We start from the raw sequence: 23,789 nt of genomic DNA, 5'->3' as shown, positions 1-23,789 counted from the left end.
GAGCACAAAAATAACAAATGCACACAAATTCACATAACTCTTAAGGCACCAACTAAGAGACAAAGCAGGTTAACACTATTCACAACACCAGGAAAATAAAGTGATTTTACCTCTGGATAGGAGTTAATTATTCCACACAGCACTATACCACTCTACATAGACATGACAACTCTGGCTAGCAGAAGCAGGGTGGCTGGATCTCAGTTTCTTTATCTAGCTATACACATACAAATTATTGTGTTTGCCTTTTTTTTTTTTTTTTTAAACAGCTTTTGTTCTTGCCAGTTTCAGATCCCATGGTAGTTCATCTTTAATTTAAAACAACAGTATGGCTTTTATGCAGTCTGAATTTGAAGAGTTTTAATGTTCAGGAAGAGTACAGTGTCTTGGTATTAAATACGATCTGACTGTTGAGCCTTACGTAAACTAACAGGAGCTTTGGGATTTGGCCTGAGAGTGAATCTACAAGGCGCTAAGCAAAAAAGACCCAAACAGTATTAACCATGGAAACTGTAATAATAACATGTACTGGAAAAGCAACATAGCCTGGTAATTTTAAGGAAAGATAACATCAGAGAAGGAGCTACAGAAAGACCCAAGGGAAAACACAGCTTCATTCTAGATCAATCTCATTCAATCTACAGTGTTTTACAATAACTCTTTCCGCTAATTCACTTCTGGGAGCACAGTAAAGTAAAAACTGTCTAGCTGGATCAAAACAAAGGTTTCTCTAGTCAAATAGATGACTAAAATTGTGGCAACAACAGATGCCCACAGAAAAGTATAACATAAAGACTCCCGCAGGGGGTTTCCCAGACTTCAGCGTCCTAGAGCTCAGAAACTTTCAGACAAGCAGAAGTGTCTGTCTGACACTCCATGGATATTTATACCATCAACTTTGTAATAAATTTTCACATCATTTAAATCCTATGGTGGAGTGTTCAAACTGTCATCATGTAATAGGAAGAATGAGCCCTTTCTATCCTTTTTGAACTTCCTATTATGATAGGCTTGATGCTCTGGTTTGCACACGGAAAAGGAGAGTTAAATAAATAAGTAAATAAATCTCTATTATTTTTTCTGTTCCATACATATAACAGCATCAGCAACAAATATCACTATTTTAACTCATCTCTTTGGTAATATCATATATCTACCTCTCACTTTTAACAAAACACAATTTGAGACAGAAACAGTAAGTAAACCATGATAGTTTCATAATTCTATATCCTGTTAATTACAGGTTTTAAACTTGACACTTGAAATAAAACTCTACTTCTTTCAGTACTTAGATGTCTGGATAATTACAAAATAAACCAAAACCGCTGCCATTACTAAAATGTTTCATATGTGTGACATTGCAGCATGCCAACCAATAAAGCACAATATTAAAAGTCTGAGCCTCTTGCAGCAACAGCTGCGTTTAAAAGGCATACTTATTTATGGCACTGAAAGAAAAGAAACTTGAGGTACGTGATGAAAAAGAGGACTTAAATCATGAGACTAAAGATACCACTGATATTAAAGACAAAAAAAAAAAATCAGTGAAGTGTACTAACACATGTATCTGGAGAATTTAATTCATCTATATATTAACTGGCTTCCATGCATATCCTTCCACGCAAATCCTTCAACTGTTACTATGGAACAGAAAAAAAATATCACAAGAGACCAAATGATTAGAAATTCCAGCAATACACAGTTTCTTCAGTGTTAGGAGGGCTGTCTTCTATACTGAAGACTTCCTCTAACACAGGTAACTAGCTCTGAACTCAATAAACCTGTACAACTGCCTTCACACACAAACACCCTGAAATGAAGTGAAACTTCTCCTCCTGAATACACAGTTAGGCTTATGTGCTTGCTTAGCCACAGCTACTCCTCCCAAGTCTTCGCTTAGAAGTCAGTGGTGTTTATCTCAAAGCTCTACCAAGTGGTCTCTTAAGTGCATAAGGGATCTTTTCTAGGCTTGCAGACCATAAATTACACAGTAGAACAAGCAGCTTCCTTTTATTTGTGTGCAACCCCCTACTTCTAGAAAAGAGAAAAAAAAAGAAAAATGCCACAGACACACAAAACCGAAACTCAAAAACAAACAAGTTTTTTTATCCTCCCATTTTTGTACATAGCTACAGATAAGCCACTGACATAATGAAGCCTTCCCATGAATCAAATTACGTATTAATATACACAAACATACCTTTTCACCAGGAAGACCAGCAACACCATCCCGTCCTTTTGCACCCATTTCACCCTACAAAAGAAATTATTCTGTTAGAAGTTCTAAAATACTTCTGAAGATGACAACTACTACTCAGGTCATACCTGATTCAACAGAAAAGCACCTCCTGCTCTGTTTTTGTCATGTTTAGTAATGTAATGGCTGGGGAGGATGATGCCTTACATGTAACACAAAAGAAATGTGTTTTAAAACACCTGTAATGTCAATTAAGACCCTCAATTGATAACTACTTGCACATGCACATTGCCATAAAAAAGCAGGTGTGCTGATTTTAAGGGATTTCGCTGCAACAGCAGAGAGAAGATGAGTGGGTCCATTTTACTGAGTTGGGTGAGCTCTATACTGAGAAAGCTCAACATGGAATACAGGTTTCTTTGGTCCAGAAGTCCTGTGCCCGCAGTATTTTAGAAGATACTGTTAAAATTCAGTTCCTCTCTTCCTCCCTGCTGCTCCCTCAGAGAAACCAAACCCCAAACCTTAAGAAATCTATAAGAACATTTTAAAGAGACAAATGGTCAACTGATCAAGAGAGATCTGGAAGATCCCTGCAGCTGCAAGTTGGATAATGAGCCTTAAAGATGATTGAAGAAAACATCAAACAAAGAAAATTTGCTTAATAGTGTCAAATATAAGGGTTACAAAGCTTAAAATAAAAATCGGGTGGATACTAGAGGAATATAATGAAAGGACTAAAACCATACTATATTCTTCATTTAGAAAGAAAACAAAACATTAGTTTCATCTACTTATACCAAGAAGAGAACATTCTCTAGCAAACAAAAAATGCTGCAGCCTTTTTTGGAGTAATCAATTCTCTATGAAGAAAATGTCACTGGTTTGAAAAGAATTAAGTACATCAGTTTAGTCAATAAACACACTCTGCAGTAACAAATATCCGTTTCACATTACCATCCCAAATGGGATACATACACAGTGCTGCAGTGACATTTTTTTTTTCTTCAATAACGTATAGGACAGGAGATACTCAGCAGTGTAGCAGAAAGACTTTGTCTAGGCCACAGAATGTCTATGTTGTGTTCCCTGTGCAGCCCGTGAGTGCTCCTGCACCCCCAGCACCTGCCAGTGCACTGGTGGTCATAGCATTTGCAGTTGTTCCAAAGTTTGCAAGAGGAGCATTAGGGACGGCACAAGTGAACAGCATCCAGCGGCCTGGTCTCTTTCCTGAGAGCGAGAGGACAAGGTTCCTATCTGGGTGACTGTTCCTGCATTTTATGTGAGACTGTTCCCATATAAAGGGCATAACCATTTTTTTTTTTTTTAATTAAAACAACTTTAAACATGATGGAGAGACTCAGGTTGTAATTTATGTAGTTATACTACAATAACAACAGCTAGGCATCCTAGAACTCAGTATAAGAATACCAAACAATCACAAAACTCCCTACGAAATCCAAAAATCCGAAAGAGCTTCATAGACATATTGCAGTACCCTCACCTTTTCAGCATAAACACAATACCTCTGTTCTGAAATGGAGTTATTAACCTTTCTGAAGTGAAGAAAGGAGCAGTAAGATTGGCAAGAAGCAGTACATAACAACAGCATTTGCTATATCCCAGAACAGCCATTATAAAACATTTAATCCCTGGTAAAGGAAGGATTTACTAGACATGCTTTTCCTCAGCGCTCCCTCTAGGCCGGCAGGCAGCAGCTGCTGTCTCAGCACATTGTACTCCAAGGTGCTTAACTCTCCTCTTGCTTTACCCAGGGAACCTGTGAATGGGATCCAGGGCCCTGGATGGCAGTCTCGGTTAAGTTCTGAGCATTCAATATTTTTCTCTCTAGCCTCAAGGAAACAAACAAACAAAAAAACCCAAAATAAAAGAGCATCATTCCAAACCTAAGTTTAAACGGCTGCTCAGAAGTAACAATGTTCTGAAAGAGCATATAAGCCACCTCCTATGGCCTTTTTATTCAAATACTGGAATGGTCTTGTTAGCTCCATCTCAAAAGTAGACCAAATCCCGTGCCTGCAAATAGCACAAACCCACTGGCACTATGAGAGATAACCACTGGCCCCTGGTTACCTTCTCTAATCACCCACAGAGTGACCCTCTTATCTATGCACGCTCTGTTCCCTTATGCCAGTTGCCAGTATTTTGATAGATCAAAACCACTTTGTTACATTCAGTGGTGTATTTTTATGTACTGTATAGTCTAAAATTATACAGCCTGCTACATGCCAGAAAGCCTTTAGGATTTATGACTTACTAGCCAGTTAACCAAAGTATGTTTACACTTGTTCCACTCACTGCAGACTCCCTACCTTGAAGATAATTATTTTCTACTGCAAATTAGACAATTAAGTTATACCACTATCTTGTAATTGTGATTTTAAGAACCACAATCTGAAAGATACTAGTTTTTCATGCTTTTATTAAATTACTTTAAAAATCAGATACCATATGTTGTACAACCTATGATAGTATTCACACAGGCAGCATGACAATAAAAAAAAAATGAAAAAAACAATGGGCAAATGCATTTTTAAAAGAAGTTTTGCCTATTTGGTTTGCATAATGGCATTTTCCTTTGCTTCTGCAGAACTCAAAGTCCTTCACAAAAGTGAACAACCATCCTATTTCTTAAATAGTAGATGACGAAAGTATAAAATGAGATGAAAAAACCAGGGCTCCTGATCATCAGGCCTACATCTACCCCATCTCTTTTATGCCTTAACAAGAGTAGTCTAACTCCCGACACACACTGCAGTTGAGCTTTTTAAGTTTATGAAAATAAATTACTAAGAATGAGAATAAAGAATTGCATTCACTTAAAACTACCAGAGCCAACAGAAATATATGCTGCCAGAAAAACAATTTCATAAGCTGGTGAACACTAGCAGTACAATGCTGGCATTTACAGGTTATGAGGTACACTCAGTGTTAACAACATTCAAAGAAAGTACCACGAGCTTTAAGTCTGCTGGTAGGATTATTTACTAAGGGTACCAGTGAAAATCCTTTTCAACTGAGCACAACATACTTATTGAATAAAATAGTTAAGCTACATCACTTTTTTCAGAGGTGATCTCTTGCAAACAATAGGATGACTACTATGTTTTTGACAGTATTTATTTCGGTAAACTCAAGAAAATCAGGTGGAAATTCAGCAGGTTGAAATGGAGGAAGAAAAAAAAAAAGGCCTATGTAAACTTTATGTAAAGCAGAGCCAAGCTAAATTCTTAAAAAGATATTACAGACAGCAAACATGCTTCTTTCCAATGATACCATCAACCTTCTATCTGAAGTGGAAACAATTTTACACCTATGAGAGCACCTGCAGTATGACACTTGCGATCATTTTGTTACATTAATGATTCAGAGAGTTTCAAAAGCACTTGACCTTTACATATTTGCACCATTCAGCCCTTATTTAATGCACCTGTCATAGAATTAGAAATGATATGCTAGTGGCAAACACAAAATACAGTAGATGGATTCCTGTACCACACATTACTATTGAAGAGTCATGTACAGCAAAGATAGCCTAAAACCATATGTGGTGACAAAATGACAAAGTGATAACTATTTAAGTTAACAAATTACAGTCCTATCTCACATAGAACAAAAAAAACATTCCTTTAAGAAAGTATTTTACTTAAACACATTACTTTGTCTCCTAAATTGCAAATTTATTTAAAATATATTTACATTGTGATACAGAGTGGGATTAACTTGACTCAGTAATATTTAATCTAGAAAATAAAGCCCTCAAGGAATTTTGAGAGGAGGAAAATATTTCCAGCAGTGTTCTATACTAACAAGACACAGATCATAAATACTAAGATGAAAGTAAATAAATGCACTTAATAAACAGAAAGAATTACATTAGTGTGGCCTAAAGCACACGCTGCTAGAGTACTGCACTACAACATTGCTCTTGTCTACAATGGGGACACATTAGTTCAGCCAGAATGCATAACCTGCGTCAGTTGTCAAAATGCTTCTTAACCAAAATCAGTTTCAGTTTTGCAAAATTTGGTTAAGTAAATTAGCTTTCCCAGTTTTCATCTCTGCATAGTTATATGTGCCAATAGAATCAAATGTCCAGGTAATAAAATGTGTACTATCAAGAAAGAAATACCAGCACACTCTGAAGAGAATTGTTCCCAGCAGACAGTGTACCGGCAGCGTTTCCAAAAGTGATAAAGAGGAAGGTGAAAAGAGGTGATGTGCAGTACTCATCCTTCAAACTAGATCTGTATAATTAATGTCAGAGGCAGTCCATGTAAGAAATTATGTACACTAAAATTTAAAAATTAGATATACAGACAGGTAAGCAGTTCTCATTATTATAAAACAGTGATAGAATTATTTAGACCTTGAAAAAAAACAAAAACCCTCATTAGGAACTGTTAGTTGATGAATACAAATAAATTCAAATTCAGAGAATTTGCCAAGGGTGAGACAAAAAAAATCATCACAAAGACTGCATTGCTCCAAGGTTTCCCTGGCACTGGGGGAGCAGCAGGGAGTATATAGCCCGAGAACTATCACCCCTGTTATCCTGGCAGCGCAGGAGCTCAGCCTCGCCATGGCCTGAGCTGGTATTGCTGGTTTAGCCCCTGTGCTGGGCCCAGTGACTGCTGCCTCCCTGCTCCACCTTCTGCTCTGGGGGTGGCCCCAATGGGGAGGGATGACACCCTCCAACCCGCTGAGCACCTCAGAGTGCTGAGGACTCACTGCCACTCTCTCTATTCCCTCTTGAGGAGGACTTAAGCTGCCAACCATAGGACTGAGATGAATACTTGAACAGTGAATGTGGTAACATAGAAAAGAGGCACATATTTAAGGCTAGGGTTTTAAAGAGAGCAAATTAATCTGTATTACTAATGTTTTTCCTTATTAATTTCATAATTTGAACTATAAAATGGCTAAAACATTAAGTAGGACTATCAATAAATTCTTAGCTCCATAGGCATGGAGTGTTCCCTTCTGCCCATTATAAGATTTTAATCTACCAAGTACACTGGCAGTTCCCAACTTTGACATAATTGACCGTCAGCCAAATATTGCCCAAAATTTTTCTTTTTCATGCATTCCAGCTTCTAGGTCCCTATCAATAACCTCTGCAACAAAAATCAGACCAGAAATGAACCATTCTCAAGGCTGCATTAAACTATAGATATGCTGTCGGTGGAATCAGGTAGACCTGGGTTATAAAAAGAATGACAGAAGGGAGGAAATTATGACTAGCAAGGAAAACAGGCAGAAAGAACAGACACCTCATTTGTTCTCCATGAGTTCTTTTTTCTTATCCTTCTATTACAAATATTTTCCTAGTACAACAATACATTGAATAAACCTATCACTACCAATCCTAAAATAGCCTTTTAAATATTTTTTTTTTCCTTAAGTAGACTTTGAATTAATGAAGCTCACTTGAATAGCAATACATTTCTCCATGGTGTGCATCAATAGGCACTCTAATGTTTGAAAGCACTCTGCCTCTGGCTTTTTGCTCCCTGCTGTATTTACAACATTAACCAATGACCTATTAACATAGCTTGGAATGGTTTATTATTATATAAAAATATTTAATTCCCTTTGGATTTCAATTTAAAATCTTTCATGGGCACTAAGTTTGCTTAAAAGAAATAAAAATTTAAAAGACATAACATACAATTGCTTTTTTTTAGCTTCTTTGATAGAGAAAATTAGTTTGTATATTCAGTATAGATGTAATAATTCCAATTACTATGATCCATATTCTGTCTTCCTGAAGAATTTCTACATATTGAGAATAAAATGGAACCTTCACATCGAGATCAAAAGACATTTGGCAACTATGAGTATATTTCTAAGAGTCTTGAGTAGCTACCCTGTTTTCCCAAAAATAAGACAGGGTCTTATACAATTTTTTCTCCAAAAGATACTTACTTTTTTACAGGTATAGCTGCCTGGACACTATGTAAATTGATTTCTTTTAATGAACTGTAACCAGGGCTTATTTTTGCAGTTGGGCTTGTATTTCAAACATCCTCAAAAATCCTTAAAAATCATGCTAGGTCTCATTTTCAGGGAAACAGGGCATATACCATGCTGAAGCCACAGAAATTGCTTCCAAAACAGAAAAGATGGAAAATTCCTCACTCAGCTCAGCAGAAAAGGAAACCCAGTTCTACAGAACAGAAACCAAAACGGGTGAAATCACAGGAGACTTCCACCTCACTCGTGACAACTGGCAGCTTGTGAAATACACTGTGCTAAGAATTGAGCTACCATGAGAGTAACAGGGTATGTGATTCAGGGATAACCTGAACTGCATACCTGGCTGCTGCTGCCTCTCTGTTTTCATCCAATAGAAAAAAACCCAAAACAAAACCCCAAAAAAACAAACAAAAACAAACACAAAAAAAGCCAAAACCAACAAAAAAAAAACCCTATTGGACAGACTAAAAAGTGTGTTTCAAGGGCAATGATCAGTAAGCAGCAAACAAAGTCAGTCCTGGTGACTTTCCAAGTCTTAATTATTCAGACATTGAAGAATGGGAGGTTGTCCCTTGCTGCAGATCGCTGCTAAAGCTGATCTCCCAGCAAATAAAATCCTGCAGAGCAAACATCCCTGGATCCAAGCTTGCACAGCAAACAAAAGGGACAGGGACTACTGCCCTTGAGGCAGAGCTGTCTGGTACCAAACAGAACAGTCTGGCCATTCAAGAAGAGAGTCTTGAAACTGAGCAGCTTCTCCATCCTCAAAGCACCTTCTCAAAGCCAATAGAGATAACACTTCTATTGCCGAGTGAAGAACTGTCCTCATAATGTCCTCATGAAGCCATAATGGAAGGCCGGGCATACAAATAGGAAGGTCATACACACAAATGGAATCATTTTAATCAGTGACACTCCTGTACATTCAGATGGATGGACAGCTTGCCAGAGACACATCAATAGTTGCACGAATACTTGTCCCAGTAAAAATACAGCACTTAAATCATTTGATCCCACAATACATTTTGTTGGACTTTGGCTCAGACCAGTTGAGAGGTCCTACAACGAGCCAAGAGTACAGGACTGCCAAGAGTACTGCCAAGTGTACAGGAATGAAGTGGAAACAGGCTCAAAACTAAATTCAAATGCCTAAAAATGGCTTATCAGGTATCATGCTTTGTACTGGTGATCGCTTAGGTATTTTTGAACAGGGAAAACAGTCTGATATTAGGGAACAACTATGTCAAACTGAAGAGAAGTGCAATTTTGGGGGGCTTGAATATAGCTTAACACTAATTTGTGTATGCAGAGACCTTCTCTGCTATTCCCATAGCAACAAAAAGACACGTACATTCAGTAATACAATTAATTACAGTGGATGGGAAATTGAAATGGGACAGTGTAAAATAAGAGGATAAGCAATGTTGTGCTGAACAAGAAATTATATCAATGAATCCAGAAATTTCCTAGGAAAGAAGCTGAAATATTAACATTAACTTGTTTTCACCTGGATCCTGCCATGGCATGGACATTTAAATACAGTTAGCTGAATGCTAATAACAATATTATTTAGAAGTAAAAGAAAATCAAAAAAATGAGGAGCTGAGCACAAACAAACAAGGAAACATAGGCTGGAAATCCATCAGAAAACTTACAAAAATCCCACTTTTTTTGTGACTAGCCAGCAAAATAATCAAGAAGCCGCCTATTTAATGTATAGCATATTACAAAACATTCAACCACAGACTGTAACTCTCCTATACATAATCTGGCAATAAATCACATATCCTGCATTTCTGGAATGGTCTGGGGTCTTGCTGTCTCTCCACCTCTAATTATCGATGTAACAAGGCCATCATTGAGAGCAAGAATTACTGAAAATTGCATAAATGCAGAAGCGAAGAAAAAAATGGTACTAAGGCCTCAGAGAACATGGCATTTAACTCCACCATGGCAGGCACTATTCAAGGCAGAATTTGTTTGCCCCCAAAGGTCAACAGTGAGACCATCCTTTTAATCACAGCAGTAATGTGCCCTCCACCCACCCCCAAACAAAAATACACACCCCAAAGCTAGGATGTAGCAAGTACTGGTTAATTATAAGGTAGGTTCAAATTAAGCAGATTTTTAGCTGTTCGCGGTACTACTTCTCACTTTAACTTGCTAAGTTTCTGAATTTTTTAAATTGACTTTCACAAATGTAAATTTCCTATCATTAGACTAAAGCTGCTGAGTTGCAATAGTTTATTCAAGTTGCCCTCTCTATTAGCACAAGAAAAAACACATTCCCAGACGTGTTCTAATCCAGAATCTTCCAACCGAATGTAGGGAAAGGAGTGTGAAGGGAAAACATCTGATATGCTGACTTTTATTATTAGGAAACTCCCAAGCTAAATAACACAAGAATGTCATGGTAAGATTTACAGAAGAAAATAGAGAATTGGCCCAAGGAAAGGAGCCCAGACTGGCCTGTCCTAGGGGCTTCCCTATGGCAGGTGCCTCTCTCTCCGCAATCAAGAAAGTTTCAGGTAAGAGTAATGTCAAAGAATATACAATGCTGAGGTCCTACAAGTGAATTCTTACCCTCCTACTGATGCCTGCAAGGATGAATCCACCACACAGGATTCTGTCCATCAGCAGTGACGTACACACATGACACGAGAAAATCCTTGTCACAGATGACATACATGACTTCTCTTTTTTTTGGGTAAGAGGAACAGGCAATAGGACATGCTGAGAGGGTTGGGTAGGCATGTGTTGCCCAGGCTGCCAAACTGTCTTGCCTGGATTTGATGACGGGACCCCAAAGTCAGAGAGCTGTGGGCTCCCTGCCAGGAAGCCTTTACAGAACCAGAAACCAACTGATCCAGGATTTAACCTGTGTACAGGGAGATCCCTTCAGGGAATAACAGAACCCAGAAACTTTCTTTTAAAGAAAGAGAAGCCTAAGATAAAGATTTGAAAGAACAGATGCAACTGATATTTTACCTTTTCACCTTTAACTCCTTTCTGGCCCGGCAAACCAGCTACGCCTGGCAATCCTGCTTCCCCCTGATTTTAAAAGAAATCAAAAATAAACAAAGAAGCAGATCCAAAATACGCATTTGGTTTGGTTTCCTTGCCTTTGTCACAAAAGTCTAGCAAAGCAAATGACTCATACTATATGTAAGGCAACACCCAGGAGAAGGATTTTTTTTAAAAGTATTATGTAGGAAATAATTTATTCTCAAGTAAAAACATTTACACTAAATATAATGCCTAAATATAATTTTAATTTTTACCATAGATCTTTTTCTTGATATAGGTTCAAACCACTATACCTTACAGACCTCTGCAACTCTAACTAAATCTAAAACATACTGTTTCTTAACTGGGAAACAAAGCAAAAAACACCCCCAAACCAACCTTTTCTCTTTTTAAATACCTACCAGGATTAAACAGCATGATGCACTAAAAAGCAAGCAATAGGAAAACGTCATACTTTATTTGGAAAGCAGTAGCATCCCTCTCTAGATTCTTGCTGCATTCCTGGAAGCGTGTATATTTTGCTGGCATGAACAGTCACTGGTGATGAAGTTGTGGCAAGTAATCTCTCCTCACCTGGGCACTAAAATAAAGAAGGTTTTCTGATTTTTTGTCCACCTAGGTTATTAGATAAATACTATCCGAACACTATTTTCAAGTTGCTTTCTGTTTTAATACTCATTTACACACCACATTACATGGAAGCTACAAATGCCAAACAGAAGAAAAAGCAGTAGTCTAGATATTGTAATCCTTCTGTACTAAAATCAATGCCACTGAAAACTGATCTGACTGCCCCACTTCTTTCCTCCAAAAGAGCACAGACAGAGGAACAAAGTCTCCCAAAATGAGAAGTAGTGAAGCAGAAAATGCCCATGGGGGAAAAAAAAAGGGTACTTCTCAGTGTCATCCTGTCCTCAACCCCCTGCCCTGAAATACAAAATGTCAGAGTTAGTGAGGGAAAATTCTGTCACTTTTTCTATAATGAAACACTTTGGGCATGCACAGTTTGGAAACAAACAAAAAGCCCTGAAGCCAACATTGACCTGTCTGTAACTCATGAGAGCTGAGCCAACCTGAAGATACAGTATAGGACAAGTCAGCAGAACCTGATAAATTTTCAGCAGCTCTCATTAAGTTGTAATGAGGTGTCCTGCGAGCCTTCTGCCAAAGAAACTCCCATAGGATTTACAGCTTAGTGTAGAAATTCGTATCCAAGGATAAATTCTTTCCCTTAAATCACTGAAAATGTAGCCCTTATAATTGGTAAGGAAATAATGAAAAAAATAAATCAGAAAATTTAACGCTGTTTTCAACATGAAAATCATAAACAAGTAGTCCATCATTTTTTACATCTCAAACATAGGACATAAAAATGAAACTGATGGTGCATTAGCTATATAGCTAAAGGAATGTTTAAGATGCTATTATTAAGCCTATCCTTGATCTTTTCATGTCCATAAATAATTTGGGTTTTTTTTGTTTTTACTTTTCTGCTACTGTGTCATAACTGCTAAATAAATTTTATTTCCATATACAAAGTGGGGAAAAAATCCATTCATTTCACTTATCCATGAACTTATATACTCAAAAGAAAGCCAGCACTATCACCAGGAATACATTTTGAAATATGTTTGAACAATATATTACTGTTTTAAATTGAAATTTCCCTTTATAAATAAGATCAAACAACTTCCACACTTCCAAGCACCTATCAGTTGTCAGTTCCCACAAAACCTTCTGCTCCTCTGTTCTTGGGCAGCTTTATCTATCCATTTCAGGTACCCTATTCTCCCATCTCCTTGTAGATGGAATCAATTAGTCCTGCACAGTCTGAGGTTTTTTGTTGACTGCAGGTTGGGTGGTGAGGGTAGTGCCCGCTATCTCAGAGAAGCCTGCTCTTGCAGATTGTTCATAACTAGCAGACCAATACTTCTGAGGTTTTTGTTTGTTTGTTTCCTTCAAATGAGCTTGATTCAGCAAAACAATCACATCCTCAACTTCAAGCATTTCTATATTTCTAGCATCTTCCAGTTTACACTGATTCTGTCTATCAAAACAAAATGGAAAAGTGAACCCTCTAAACTAAATCAATGTTTTCCCTTATGTTGAACAATATATACATCTCAGCATGTATGTTATAAAGAAAAAAGTATTTGCCAATTATGAAACATCCATTCCTCCACATTAGCATATTGAAATAAGGGAAACAACCTCAACACTTTCCTATTTTTCTTCCCTTCCACTGTCATGCAGACACTAGATGCAACTGTCATTGAAATGGCCTCTGTTATTTGAAGCCATCCCGAGGTCATAGCAGTGATTTGTTTCCTACTCTCTGAGAATTCCTCAGTTACTAATTAGATATTAATCAATGTTAAGAAATGCATTTTAAAAGCACTAGCAGCATCTAGTGCCTTTTACTGAGGTTCCACTGTGTCATTTAGTTAGGCAGCAAGAAACAACATGCCATGACCCCACATACAGGATTCATTTTAAGGAGGTATTAATCTAACACTTCTATTGAAATTTCTCTACAGCTCTTTAGTAAGAAACAATGAAGCCATTTCTTTTGCATTAACACTTTCATTTTAACAAATAACTTACCAGGTCTGCAGATATTTCACAACACGTATCTTCTGTTGCAAGCTTTGGATTACAATAAACTGTTAAACGTTGAAGTTCAATCTATTAAGAAATACAAAAGAAATTAACATGAGATGCACAAACTGCGTTACAGCACGCATTTTTTTAGCTTTGAATAAGAAACTTTCTCTCTGAAACACCGCATATTTCTGAAATGCCGGAAAAAGAGACAAATCCAAAACAATTACACAGCTCCTCACTTGAGGAACAATTTATGCCATTACATTAAATCTAAAATGTGATTTACATCAATTTATCTTCATGTATGTTGCATCCCTTTGTACTGCTCTTGCTATGCTACGTAGGCATTTTAACCCTTCCGAGATGTGATTTTCTCCCACAATAAACTTGAGTAAAGGTTTGATAAACTCTCTCTCACATACATCTTCTATCACTTTGGACAGACCTTTGCCTGGACCTTACCACTAAATCACCTGAAGAACAAAATATATGAATACTGTAGCTAAAGCTTCCTTGTCAGAGATTTTGGGTGGATTGGTGAGATGAACATCTAATTTTTACAGTTTAATCTTGCCCTTGTATGCTTCTTTCTGCATCTGTTTTGCATCCTCTTATTTTCTTATTTCTGCAAATGTGGAAATTCCAACTGACAGCTTCCACTCAGAATTATCTAGCCCAAGCCATGCAACCAACACAAGGTAAAAATAATCTGTTCCTTCTCCTGTTTGCTGCTTGGAAATGAGGAGATGGCACATACATTTCAAATAAAGTTGAACTCGGTCTTAGAAGACAAAACGAAGCATGAGCTTGGCCTCATAAAGTAAGAGCCCTGAGTCCAGACTGAAGTATTTAGGGCTTCACAGAACTGATTCCTCGCACAATGCCAGCTTGCAGTCACAATGTGTTATTTCCATCTGGAACCGTGCATTATATAGCTGAAACTTTCCGATGGTCACTATAAACTCCAAGCCAGATGCTTTAAACCTGGTAAATGGCTGTCATTGTAATTAAAACAACTGACATTTCCTGGAGGTTTCTAACTACTTGCTGTGAGCTGTCTGCACAAGGAAAGAGAAAAGAGCATCTCTGGGACAGAACATAGCCCGGAATGTCACAGGGTTGCCTTGGGTAATTCTTGCACCAAAGGCTGCAGGAAACACACCTCCAGCCACTCCCTAATCCCTCCCCTTTGGAAGAGGGAGTGACAACTATGAATAATGTGCTCCCCCACTTCTGCACAATCGAGTTGCCCTGGAACGGGGTACAATCTTGATACAAAGGTAATCCTTAATTTTTTTGTCTCCCCTTTATCACAAAGAGACAAACTGTAGCAGATGACTGATACAAACATATAAATAAACCTCATAAAAATCAAAGAAAAATACCGCTGGAAGTTATCTCTAAATGTAGTTATAACGTGTCTGACGTAAATACATGGCTCCTACTCCAAAGTGAATACAGAAAGCAGACTCCTGAAACCAGGACCGAGTTTTTGTAGTTACTTTGGTAACAGAATTTTTGCCTTAACAGATGCTACAGCACTAAACATTTAGAGAAAAAGACTTAAGGACTTCAAATTAAGAGTACACCCTCGAAAGTAATAACCAGTTTTGAACATTTTATCTACATAATACTTTAGGATAGTGTTAGTAAAAATGTGGCTAAAACATGATTTCAAGTTATCTGGTTTTCCTTTCATGCTACTTACATCTACGGGCTTATCATCTGTAGCGCGAGAAGCAATCAGAGTCCTGCCCTGCAAGTCAATGGTGAATTTTTCATCAGTCTGCTTTCTCTCAATTAAATTACAATCCAAATAGAGGGAAATGATCCCCGACTGCACGCTAATACCAAGCTTATGCCACTGCCGATCGAACAATGGATAAATTTCTCGACTCTTAAATGTGTAGTGCAGTATATTTCCCTGAACAGATTTGGTCATATACTCCACAACTTTTTTTGTACCATCCAGAAGGACAGAGATCTGTAAGAGAAGCAAAATAAAAGTAGAGATCATTTAAAAGTTAGGGTATAAGATATAAAAACACATATAAACTATATATATACATAATAAAAATACTTCAACTACATAGACTGGGCAAGACTTATGTTATGAAGCATTCTTCTGTGTAACTTTGTAAATGCATATCAGCTAGAAATCATAACATTCCTTCTTATCTCAGTTCATAGTCTTAACTCAATACAGTTTTTAAAATTTCTGTTATTACTATGACAAATCACCAATTATTTCAGAGCAGCCTGTCTGTTCCGTATAAACTGTAGCTAAATCCAGTGGCAAAATATCCACTAAGTTAAATTTGCCATATTATATAAGGAAAAAAAGAAACTAAAAAAAAAAACAAACCAAAAAACAAAGATGACTCTAACCTCCGGTGTGTCATATTGATTTAAAACTTGCCATATATACCAACGCTCTTTCTTGGTATTTCGCCGTACACGGAACGTAGCAACTAGAGAGTATTCTTCAGGAAGCCCATTTGGAAATACTTGCCTACAATAGGAGAGAGGAAAAAAAGATCTCTTTTTATTCTTATACACACAAACACTGCTTAAAAGGAATGAACAGAAATAAAACCTAGTGAAAACGGGAAGCCAAATGCTCACTCACACAAATTCGTAGGCTTCAGCACTTAGAAATCTGTCTTGTCAAAAGTACGATTCATTCTATTTATAAGAATAAATGATTGAAGATTTTGCTAACTAACTTTTAGTTTCATCTGTGATTCCTATACATAGGAGTCTTAAAAGACTGCCGCAAAGCAAATGGTACACATAAACATATTTTAAAATACTGCTTTTCCCAATTTACTGCTTGGGATACTGGAACATCTTTCCCAAAGGGTTTGTGGGATAATCCCCATCCTTGGAGACTTTCAAACCACAGCTGGACAGAGCTCACAAGAACCTAAGTTTCAAGCTGGTCCTGCTTTCAGTAGGGAGTTTTATCCAGTGACCTCCATGGGCAATGACTTGGATATCTTGAGTATCAGAACAGCTGGACTTCAGCAGGCTTGAACAAAAATAAAGAATTAAATTCCAAATTAATTACTTGCTGCTGTTTGATTTTGTTATTCCTTTCCTGCCTAAGATAAGTTGTTGCCTCTAAAATAAAAAAGTCTGACTTGCTACTTATGTCATAGAATGCAGTACAACACCACTTCTACAGAGTATTTGAAAAATTTGTATTTCAGAAAAAAAATAAATTAGTCTGTAACTCAACTGTACAGACTTCGGCAGTTATTTAACATACACTATTTTTGTACTAAACAGATTAGAATTGTGGAATCAACTTTTTTTCTGTTGAAGCTTCTTCATTTCAAATTATTTCTTTCCTCAGACAGAGGCGAGACAAATGAAAACCACAGGTGCAAACACTACACAATACAGAAGTATTGAAAATGTTAACATTGTTTTCTGAAAATGGTCAGGATGGCCCAACCAGCCACATCGCAAAAAGCATTCCCTGGATCAGCACGGAGGAAACCTGAGGGCTCTATGCTGCAGAAAAATTTCCTCTGTTTGTCTTCTCATGATCATGTGAAGTAAATAGTTTAGTCCTAAAAAACTACAAATGGCATTACAATTGCACAACAATGTGCTGTAAAGGCAAAAAAAAAACCCCTGCAACAACAAAACAACAACAAAAACGGAGAAGACAAAAAAAGAGGAAAGCACCAGCTGACAGGACAATAATCCCACAACCCTCTGAGAAATCAGTGCACTTCAGTTAACTTAGGATCTGAGGAAAAATACCTTCTGTGTAGAGAAGCCTGCTCTAAATCCTGCCAAAGATCTACTTTATGGACTAATACCTATTGAAGTCCCTTCTGTGGGAATCACACTTCTTTGGCTTATTTCCCACAGCTGATTCCTGTTTCATCCGAGGACCAAATTGGCTGCTCTCCCACATTGTTAGAGGACCCATATGCTCTGTTGTACAGCTACAGAAGTTTCAGTGTCAAAAGGCAAGGCAAAAGTGAACAGGCTTTGCAGCACTTAAATCTAGATTTCATACCGCACTGAATTTTAATTGTAGCATAAAATAAATGTTTATGATTTACAAAGAAAATACCTTCATTGGGCATCAGTAATCTGTGAGTATGTGTCTGCAGAGCAGTAAACTATCTGGACATGGGATGAGCCCTATGGTTTATAGCACTCCTGGCAAGCTAAGGATGTGTCATCTCAGGTTTACAGCTGTAACCTAGACAGGACATCTGGCTGTGGGAGCATCTGATTAGCTCTCCAGAGTCAATTAACTTTCCCAGCAAGTTCCATATTCGGAGACACGGGGGAGTTTATATTAATGGGCAAAGGGCAGACAACTGTGGAAGGGAAATATCAGAAGTCTCCATCGAATGAAAGACAGGGAAACCACGATTGGTATGATAAGTCTGCAAAACAAACATAAAACAAACAGAAGTCATTGCTGCACATGGTAGGCATTCTAGCAAATATGGAACACTTTTTTCTTTCCTTTTTTTTTTTTCTTGTAAGCCTTGTTGCTTATTCCTGTAAGCCTCCCTGACACTTCAAGAGCTATCTAAATGAATGATAGTATTAGCCTTCTAAAAGTTTAAGTGTTTCTTTCAGAACTTTCTCAAAAAAATTGATTGTGAGTGCACATGATATAAAATTATCTTACTCAACTGCTTAATCAAAGTATTTGGGAAACAGGACAAGAGTTTAGGTACAGGCCAGCATTACAAACAGAGCAAGAGTTCACTCTATCTTCTCTTACCTCTGAACTGAGAGAGAAAACTGTATTGGGAGAAATGAGAAAAGCAGACAAGGTCAAGTTAATTCGTAAGGCCATGACACTAATTTCAGTGAAGTCAACTAAAAAGGTAAGATTTAAATAGAATTGGACCAACAATAAATTTAGTTAGACTCACAAAATAATTTAGGTAGGAAGGCACTTCTGGAAGCCAATGGATCAAACCCCCTGCTAGAAGCAGGGCCAACCTGAAACTTCCATCAAGTTGCTCTAAGTCCTGTCCAGCTGAGTTTTTGAAGTCTCCAAGAATGAAGATTATTCCACAACCCTCTGGGAAACTTGTTCCCGTGTTTGATCAACAAACAACATGAATTCGGTATACAACTACTGTATACCAAAGACATCACAGAAGCAAGGTCGTTATTCTGAGAAGAGTTCTCATTATGCAAATACATGAACAATGCTTGGTGACCAAAAAGTCATTAACAGATGCTTTAAAGTGTGCACTTAACACTCAGCCCTTCCAGACAGATGGTGAAGGCAACAAGGAAAAAAAATTAAGGGCCAAAATGCTCAGAAAACCAGCATATTGTCTACTACTATCCACGATTTCCCCTAAGCCCTTGCTCCCTGAATGGCTTCCAGTGAATATAACAGAACAAAAAGAGTGCATCTAGCATTAAAGTGACTTAGGTATGGATGATAAGTAAGATACTATAGAAAAATCTAATCATTACTACCATGGTACCTCCTAGTGTGTAAAGCTTAATTAAAAGCTCCTCAGAAATAGGCAAAGTATGTATGTGTTTTAAACAACAAATATATGATGGAATCTGATGGGGGAGTAGGGTGAAGGGAATGGGGAAAGCCAGAACAAAAATGTGAATGTAAAACCTCATATCAGAATATGAGAAAAGGCAAAACAAAATTTTCCAGAATACTGAATTTGAAATTTAGATGATCTTTGAATGTTTAATATACTGTTTCTCCTGGTTGCACCCACCAATATTTAAAAACTAATGAGAAAACTAAAGAGATGTCATGTGCAGGGTAAAAAGAGTAAAGAAGCAGCATGTTAATTAAAAATACAAAAGCAAGTTGTTTCATATATCAACAGCTCAACAAGCACTTCCTCACTGAGTATTTACCCTTTCCATGTGGCACAGGGAAAGAACTATAGGAGAAGGAGAGAGAATAAATATGAAGGAAACCTGTATCCAGCTCACCTCAAGGTTTACAGGTGTAAAGCACAAATACAGAGGACATTAACTTAGAGTAGTACATCATAGTGTCTAAGCCAAAAGCAGTAAGAGAGATGACAGTCTTAAGAAAGCCCTAACATTACAGAAAGATGGGTAGCAATTAATAAGTGTGCACATTCATCTATAAAGATGACAAGAAAGAACTTACAAGTTAAACAGACAGGCAAATAAGAGTATCCTTGGTATCTGGTCTCTGAACCAGGGGATGCTGAGTTTTTTTGTAAAAAAAGTGTCTGAACCCAAATATATAGTCAGATATAAGAGTAAAAACATGAATCTGAGATTTTCCTCTCCCAGACAATTTCCTTAACAGTGGGACAACAGTTCACCCATTGCTGTTGAGTTTCCTTAGCTTAGGACAATCCAAACCAGATATCCTTCCTGGCTGACTGCTCTAACCTTTAAGGCTATTTAAAAGGTCCTCTCTCCCTCTTCTACACTTCAGTGCTCATGACTGCTGTGGTTTGTGTTAAATTCAATGTTGTCCAAGCTTATCACGTGCAATCTAAGCACAGTCAATGGCTTAGGCACCTCTGGGGACACAGGCAGAGTTCAGGCATCTCTACACACATCTTTGAGTCACAATGAAACCTGGGTGGGGGTTACATGCCTGGCTGCTTAAGCCACAGCACTTCTGAGCTTCCCTGGAACTTGTGCCCAGATGCTGTGGGAAACCTGTTGTTCAAAATTATTCATTTTAGGTGCCACCAGGGGTTAGGTGGTGCTTGAGAGTAGGCAAATTGAATCGTTCTTCGCGACTTAGGCGCCCAAAGTCTGACTACATTATGTTTTAGGTGGAATTCAGACAGTTTGATTTTTCCCTCTGTCCATATTGTCAATAGTATATAATAAAAAATGAAAGTTGATGAATGGAGTGCTGTGTTCTCAAAGAGAAGCACACCCTTGGTGGAAACTGCTGAAAACAATAGCAGGAATTGAAGCACATGAACTGAATTCACAGATTTGAACTTGCACCACACCAGCCTACTGGGTTGGAGCGTACTGTAAATTACAGAGGCCCCAGCTGGCAGACTGAGGAGACCGAAGACAAGCAGCAGGAAAATCCCTAACAATCTCAGGTTCTACATCATACCTGTATATGTTACAAATCCAGACATTAAGGTATCGCTTAATGTTCCACAGGTTGAAGCACCAGGCGGATGCATCAAGAAAGTTAATAAATACATGCCAACAATCCTGCAACAACTATGTGCCACTCTATCAAAGCATAAATATACTCAGAGTTGCAAAGGCTTTTCTTGCATTCTCCTCTTTTGCTGGATTAAATGTAGCCATAATTTCACCTAAAAATAGGTGCTGTGGCCCAAGCACGGCTCAGACTGTTCATTATGAGGTTACTAAGAGAGCAGTTACAGGAATTTTGCATGAACTTTACAACTGTATTTGTGCATACCTTCCACTGTTTGTATGTTGATCAAGTATAGACTGATTTTTGACAAAATATTTGCTCATCCACTTGTTTCTTCTAAAGTACTGAAAAATTCTTAAATGCAGATATCACCTGCTAGTTTCTGCTAGTGCTACCATGCTAAAAGAAGTAATTATGAATGAATTAACTGTGTATTCACTGTCCTATAAACAGTTTTAGTTCTATCTTTGTAAAGCAGCATTGAGTTACCCATATCAAATTTAGTAAGGCAATCCTTTATTTACCTTTTGTTTTTATTTTTAAAAAAGCACTAATGGAAAAGCAGCATCTATTTTTAAATCTTATGAACTGTGATTGTTCCATATCGAATGAGAATACACTACAGTGTATGATAAACTTCCGTATTTACAAGTATCAATGAAGCCTCCAGCTTGCTGAATATCTTCCAAGAAGAGAAAGATGAGCCAGCTTACATTTCCTGAGAGTGAAGTGAGAGATGTTTAGAGTTTATGGCAAGACATATCTCTTCCAGCTGACATATACCATTACCTGGTATATGTCACTTGTAACATGACAACGCTACAATAATTTGGTGACCAGAACTCAAGGAGTTGGTTTAAACAACTTTCCTATGGTGGGTAATGATTTATTTAGTACTATGTTGGTGGAGACACTGAAATCTTAACCTTTATGTGTTTACTGAGGGATTTAAACTAAGAACTGTTATGAATAAAAAAGTAAAGCTCAGGTGACTAAATGAAAAAAAACAATCTCCCCATTATTCTCAATGTTTCTACATCAAATTACTATATTGTCCATTCTTGATTTTTGCCTGACTTTACTGGTATAATGGGAGAAGGGGAAATAACTAGAATAATTTACCAATCTCTGCCTAGAAAGGGTATTTAAAATTATTTTCAAATAAAAGTTAAGAACAGCTGTTTGTAACCCAGAATAAGAAATAATTTCCTTCCCATCCATCTTCCTCAAATCACTTTAAGATGCACTATACAGTTTCATGTTACATTAGGCCTCAAGTTGTTTTCATACGACACATTATATGATGCAACTCAAAGGAAACTATTCAGACAGCTTAAGAGTTATTAATTACTAAGGGAGAGTGCAACCCACTCAGAAAATGTACTGCTGAAAGCAAAGCTGCAAATTATTTTAAAACAGAACAGGGATCTACCTAATATTTCATATACTTCAGCACACCTCTGCTTTCGTTTACTGAACAGATATAGATTAGATGCCTCTTTTGATATACAGGTTTAGAATTCTTTTTTTTTTTTGTGAAAGTCAATGTTATTGCTATAAAAATTTTAAAGAACATTTAAAAAAGAAATGTTGATTTGAAAGAGAAACAGAAATATCAAAATGGATATGCCCACTCAGAATACTTTTCTGCTAAGGTTCCCAACAGTATTCTGTATTCTCATTTACGGGAATTATTGGTGAACTCCCAGCCCTAATGAAGTCAAAGGCCAGTCTTCCATCGATTTGAAAGAGGTTAAGCTAATGAAATTACGTCTGCTTTCAAGTTTGGAAAATTTCTGTGCATTTTAACTTTTCTGAAAAAAATAATAATAATTAAAAAAAATCAGCAGCAATAAGAACAACAGACTTAAAAGTAGTAACATATAATAATGGAAATTGGGCATGCAACAATTTTTCTTCTTATTTTCCTAAGCAAAATCCTACAGCCTAATAAAGTTCTGAGAAAATTCAGGTCAACATGTAGGCTTTGGGAGCCTTTATCTTGTGGAAGACAACACTCAGCACTTCTGATACAGTTATACACTTGCCCTGATCAACGAGGATAATTGTTTTATGAACCAAATAGGTCTGAGAGCAACCAGTGAATTTTCCTTGTTCCTGGAAAATAAAAATAAACCTAGCAAAGCCTGAATGTTACATAGTAAATTAAGCTGCTTTAATCAGTACTAAGCATCTTTCCATGCAGAGGCATACAGAGTGACAAAGAACAGCCACAGCACCAGTGAATGCTGTGTAGGAAGATGAGTAAGGGAAGGGGAGAAAGCCAGAACCCAAATAATTCAGCAAGCTAAAATTTTACTTACATTATCTCATACTCCAAAGGATCCTCCCACACCTGCACCAGTATAGACTCAATAAAACAGAACACAACAGAGTGGATCCAGACAACAGATATACTACACTAACCTGCCTTTTTATGTACAAAGCAAGTAAAGGAAACGTATAGGGTACTAAAAAGATTTAGGTTGTTTTTGCAGTGTACGGGCATTGAGATGTTCCTCCAGACACTTTTGAGCTCAACATCTAATGCATGGTTACCTGTGATTCAGAAAGATTAAAGTCAATCTGTGTGACTCACTCAGGTCTTACACTAGATACAGGTCTTGCATTCAGACTGTTTCTTTTCCTTAGGAGATGACCAAAGAACAAACACACACACTGCTCTCACTGTCTAAGAGATGGAGAACAGAGATGAGAAAAACATGGAACTCTAGTTCTTTCACAAAGGGAAAAAGACATTGCATTTGCTGTCTCCTAATCATGCAATTGCATGATACTTTCTAGTGTCCCTCT

At 37.4% G+C, this 23,789-nt stretch overlaps 1 protein-coding gene across 1 annotated transcript in view; it reads right to left on the bottom strand.

Annotated features, from left to right (window-relative positions):
* Positions 1-23,789, bottom strand: part of COL19A1 (collagen type XIX alpha 1 chain) — a gene marked incomplete at its 3' end in the record, with an annotated part of 188,045 nt that overhangs the window by 141,230 nt on the left and 23,026 nt on the right. The window contains exons 4-9 of the mRNA XM_080341240.1: positions 16,214-16,337; positions 15,534-15,809; positions 13,826-13,906; positions 11,676-11,801; positions 11,183-11,245; positions 2,201-2,254 (exon numbers count right to left, since the gene is read on the bottom strand). Of these exons, the coding sequence (XP_080197366.1) occupies positions 2,201-2,254; positions 11,183-11,245; positions 11,676-11,801; positions 13,826-13,906; positions 15,534-15,809; positions 16,214-16,337 (724 nt within the window). The remainder of the gene's footprint in view (positions 1-2,200; positions 2,255-11,182; positions 11,246-11,675; positions 11,802-13,825; positions 13,907-15,533; positions 15,810-16,213; positions 16,338-23,789) is intronic.

This window comes from Nesoenas mayeri (genome assembly GCF_963082525.1).
Source record: "Nesoenas mayeri genome assembly, chromosome: 3".
Classification (NCBI taxonomy): Eukaryota; Metazoa; Chordata; class Aves; order Columbiformes; family Columbidae; genus Nesoenas; species Nesoenas mayeri.
Note: the sequence above shows the minus strand (reverse complement) of the source record. Positions and strands in the feature narration are given on the sequence as shown.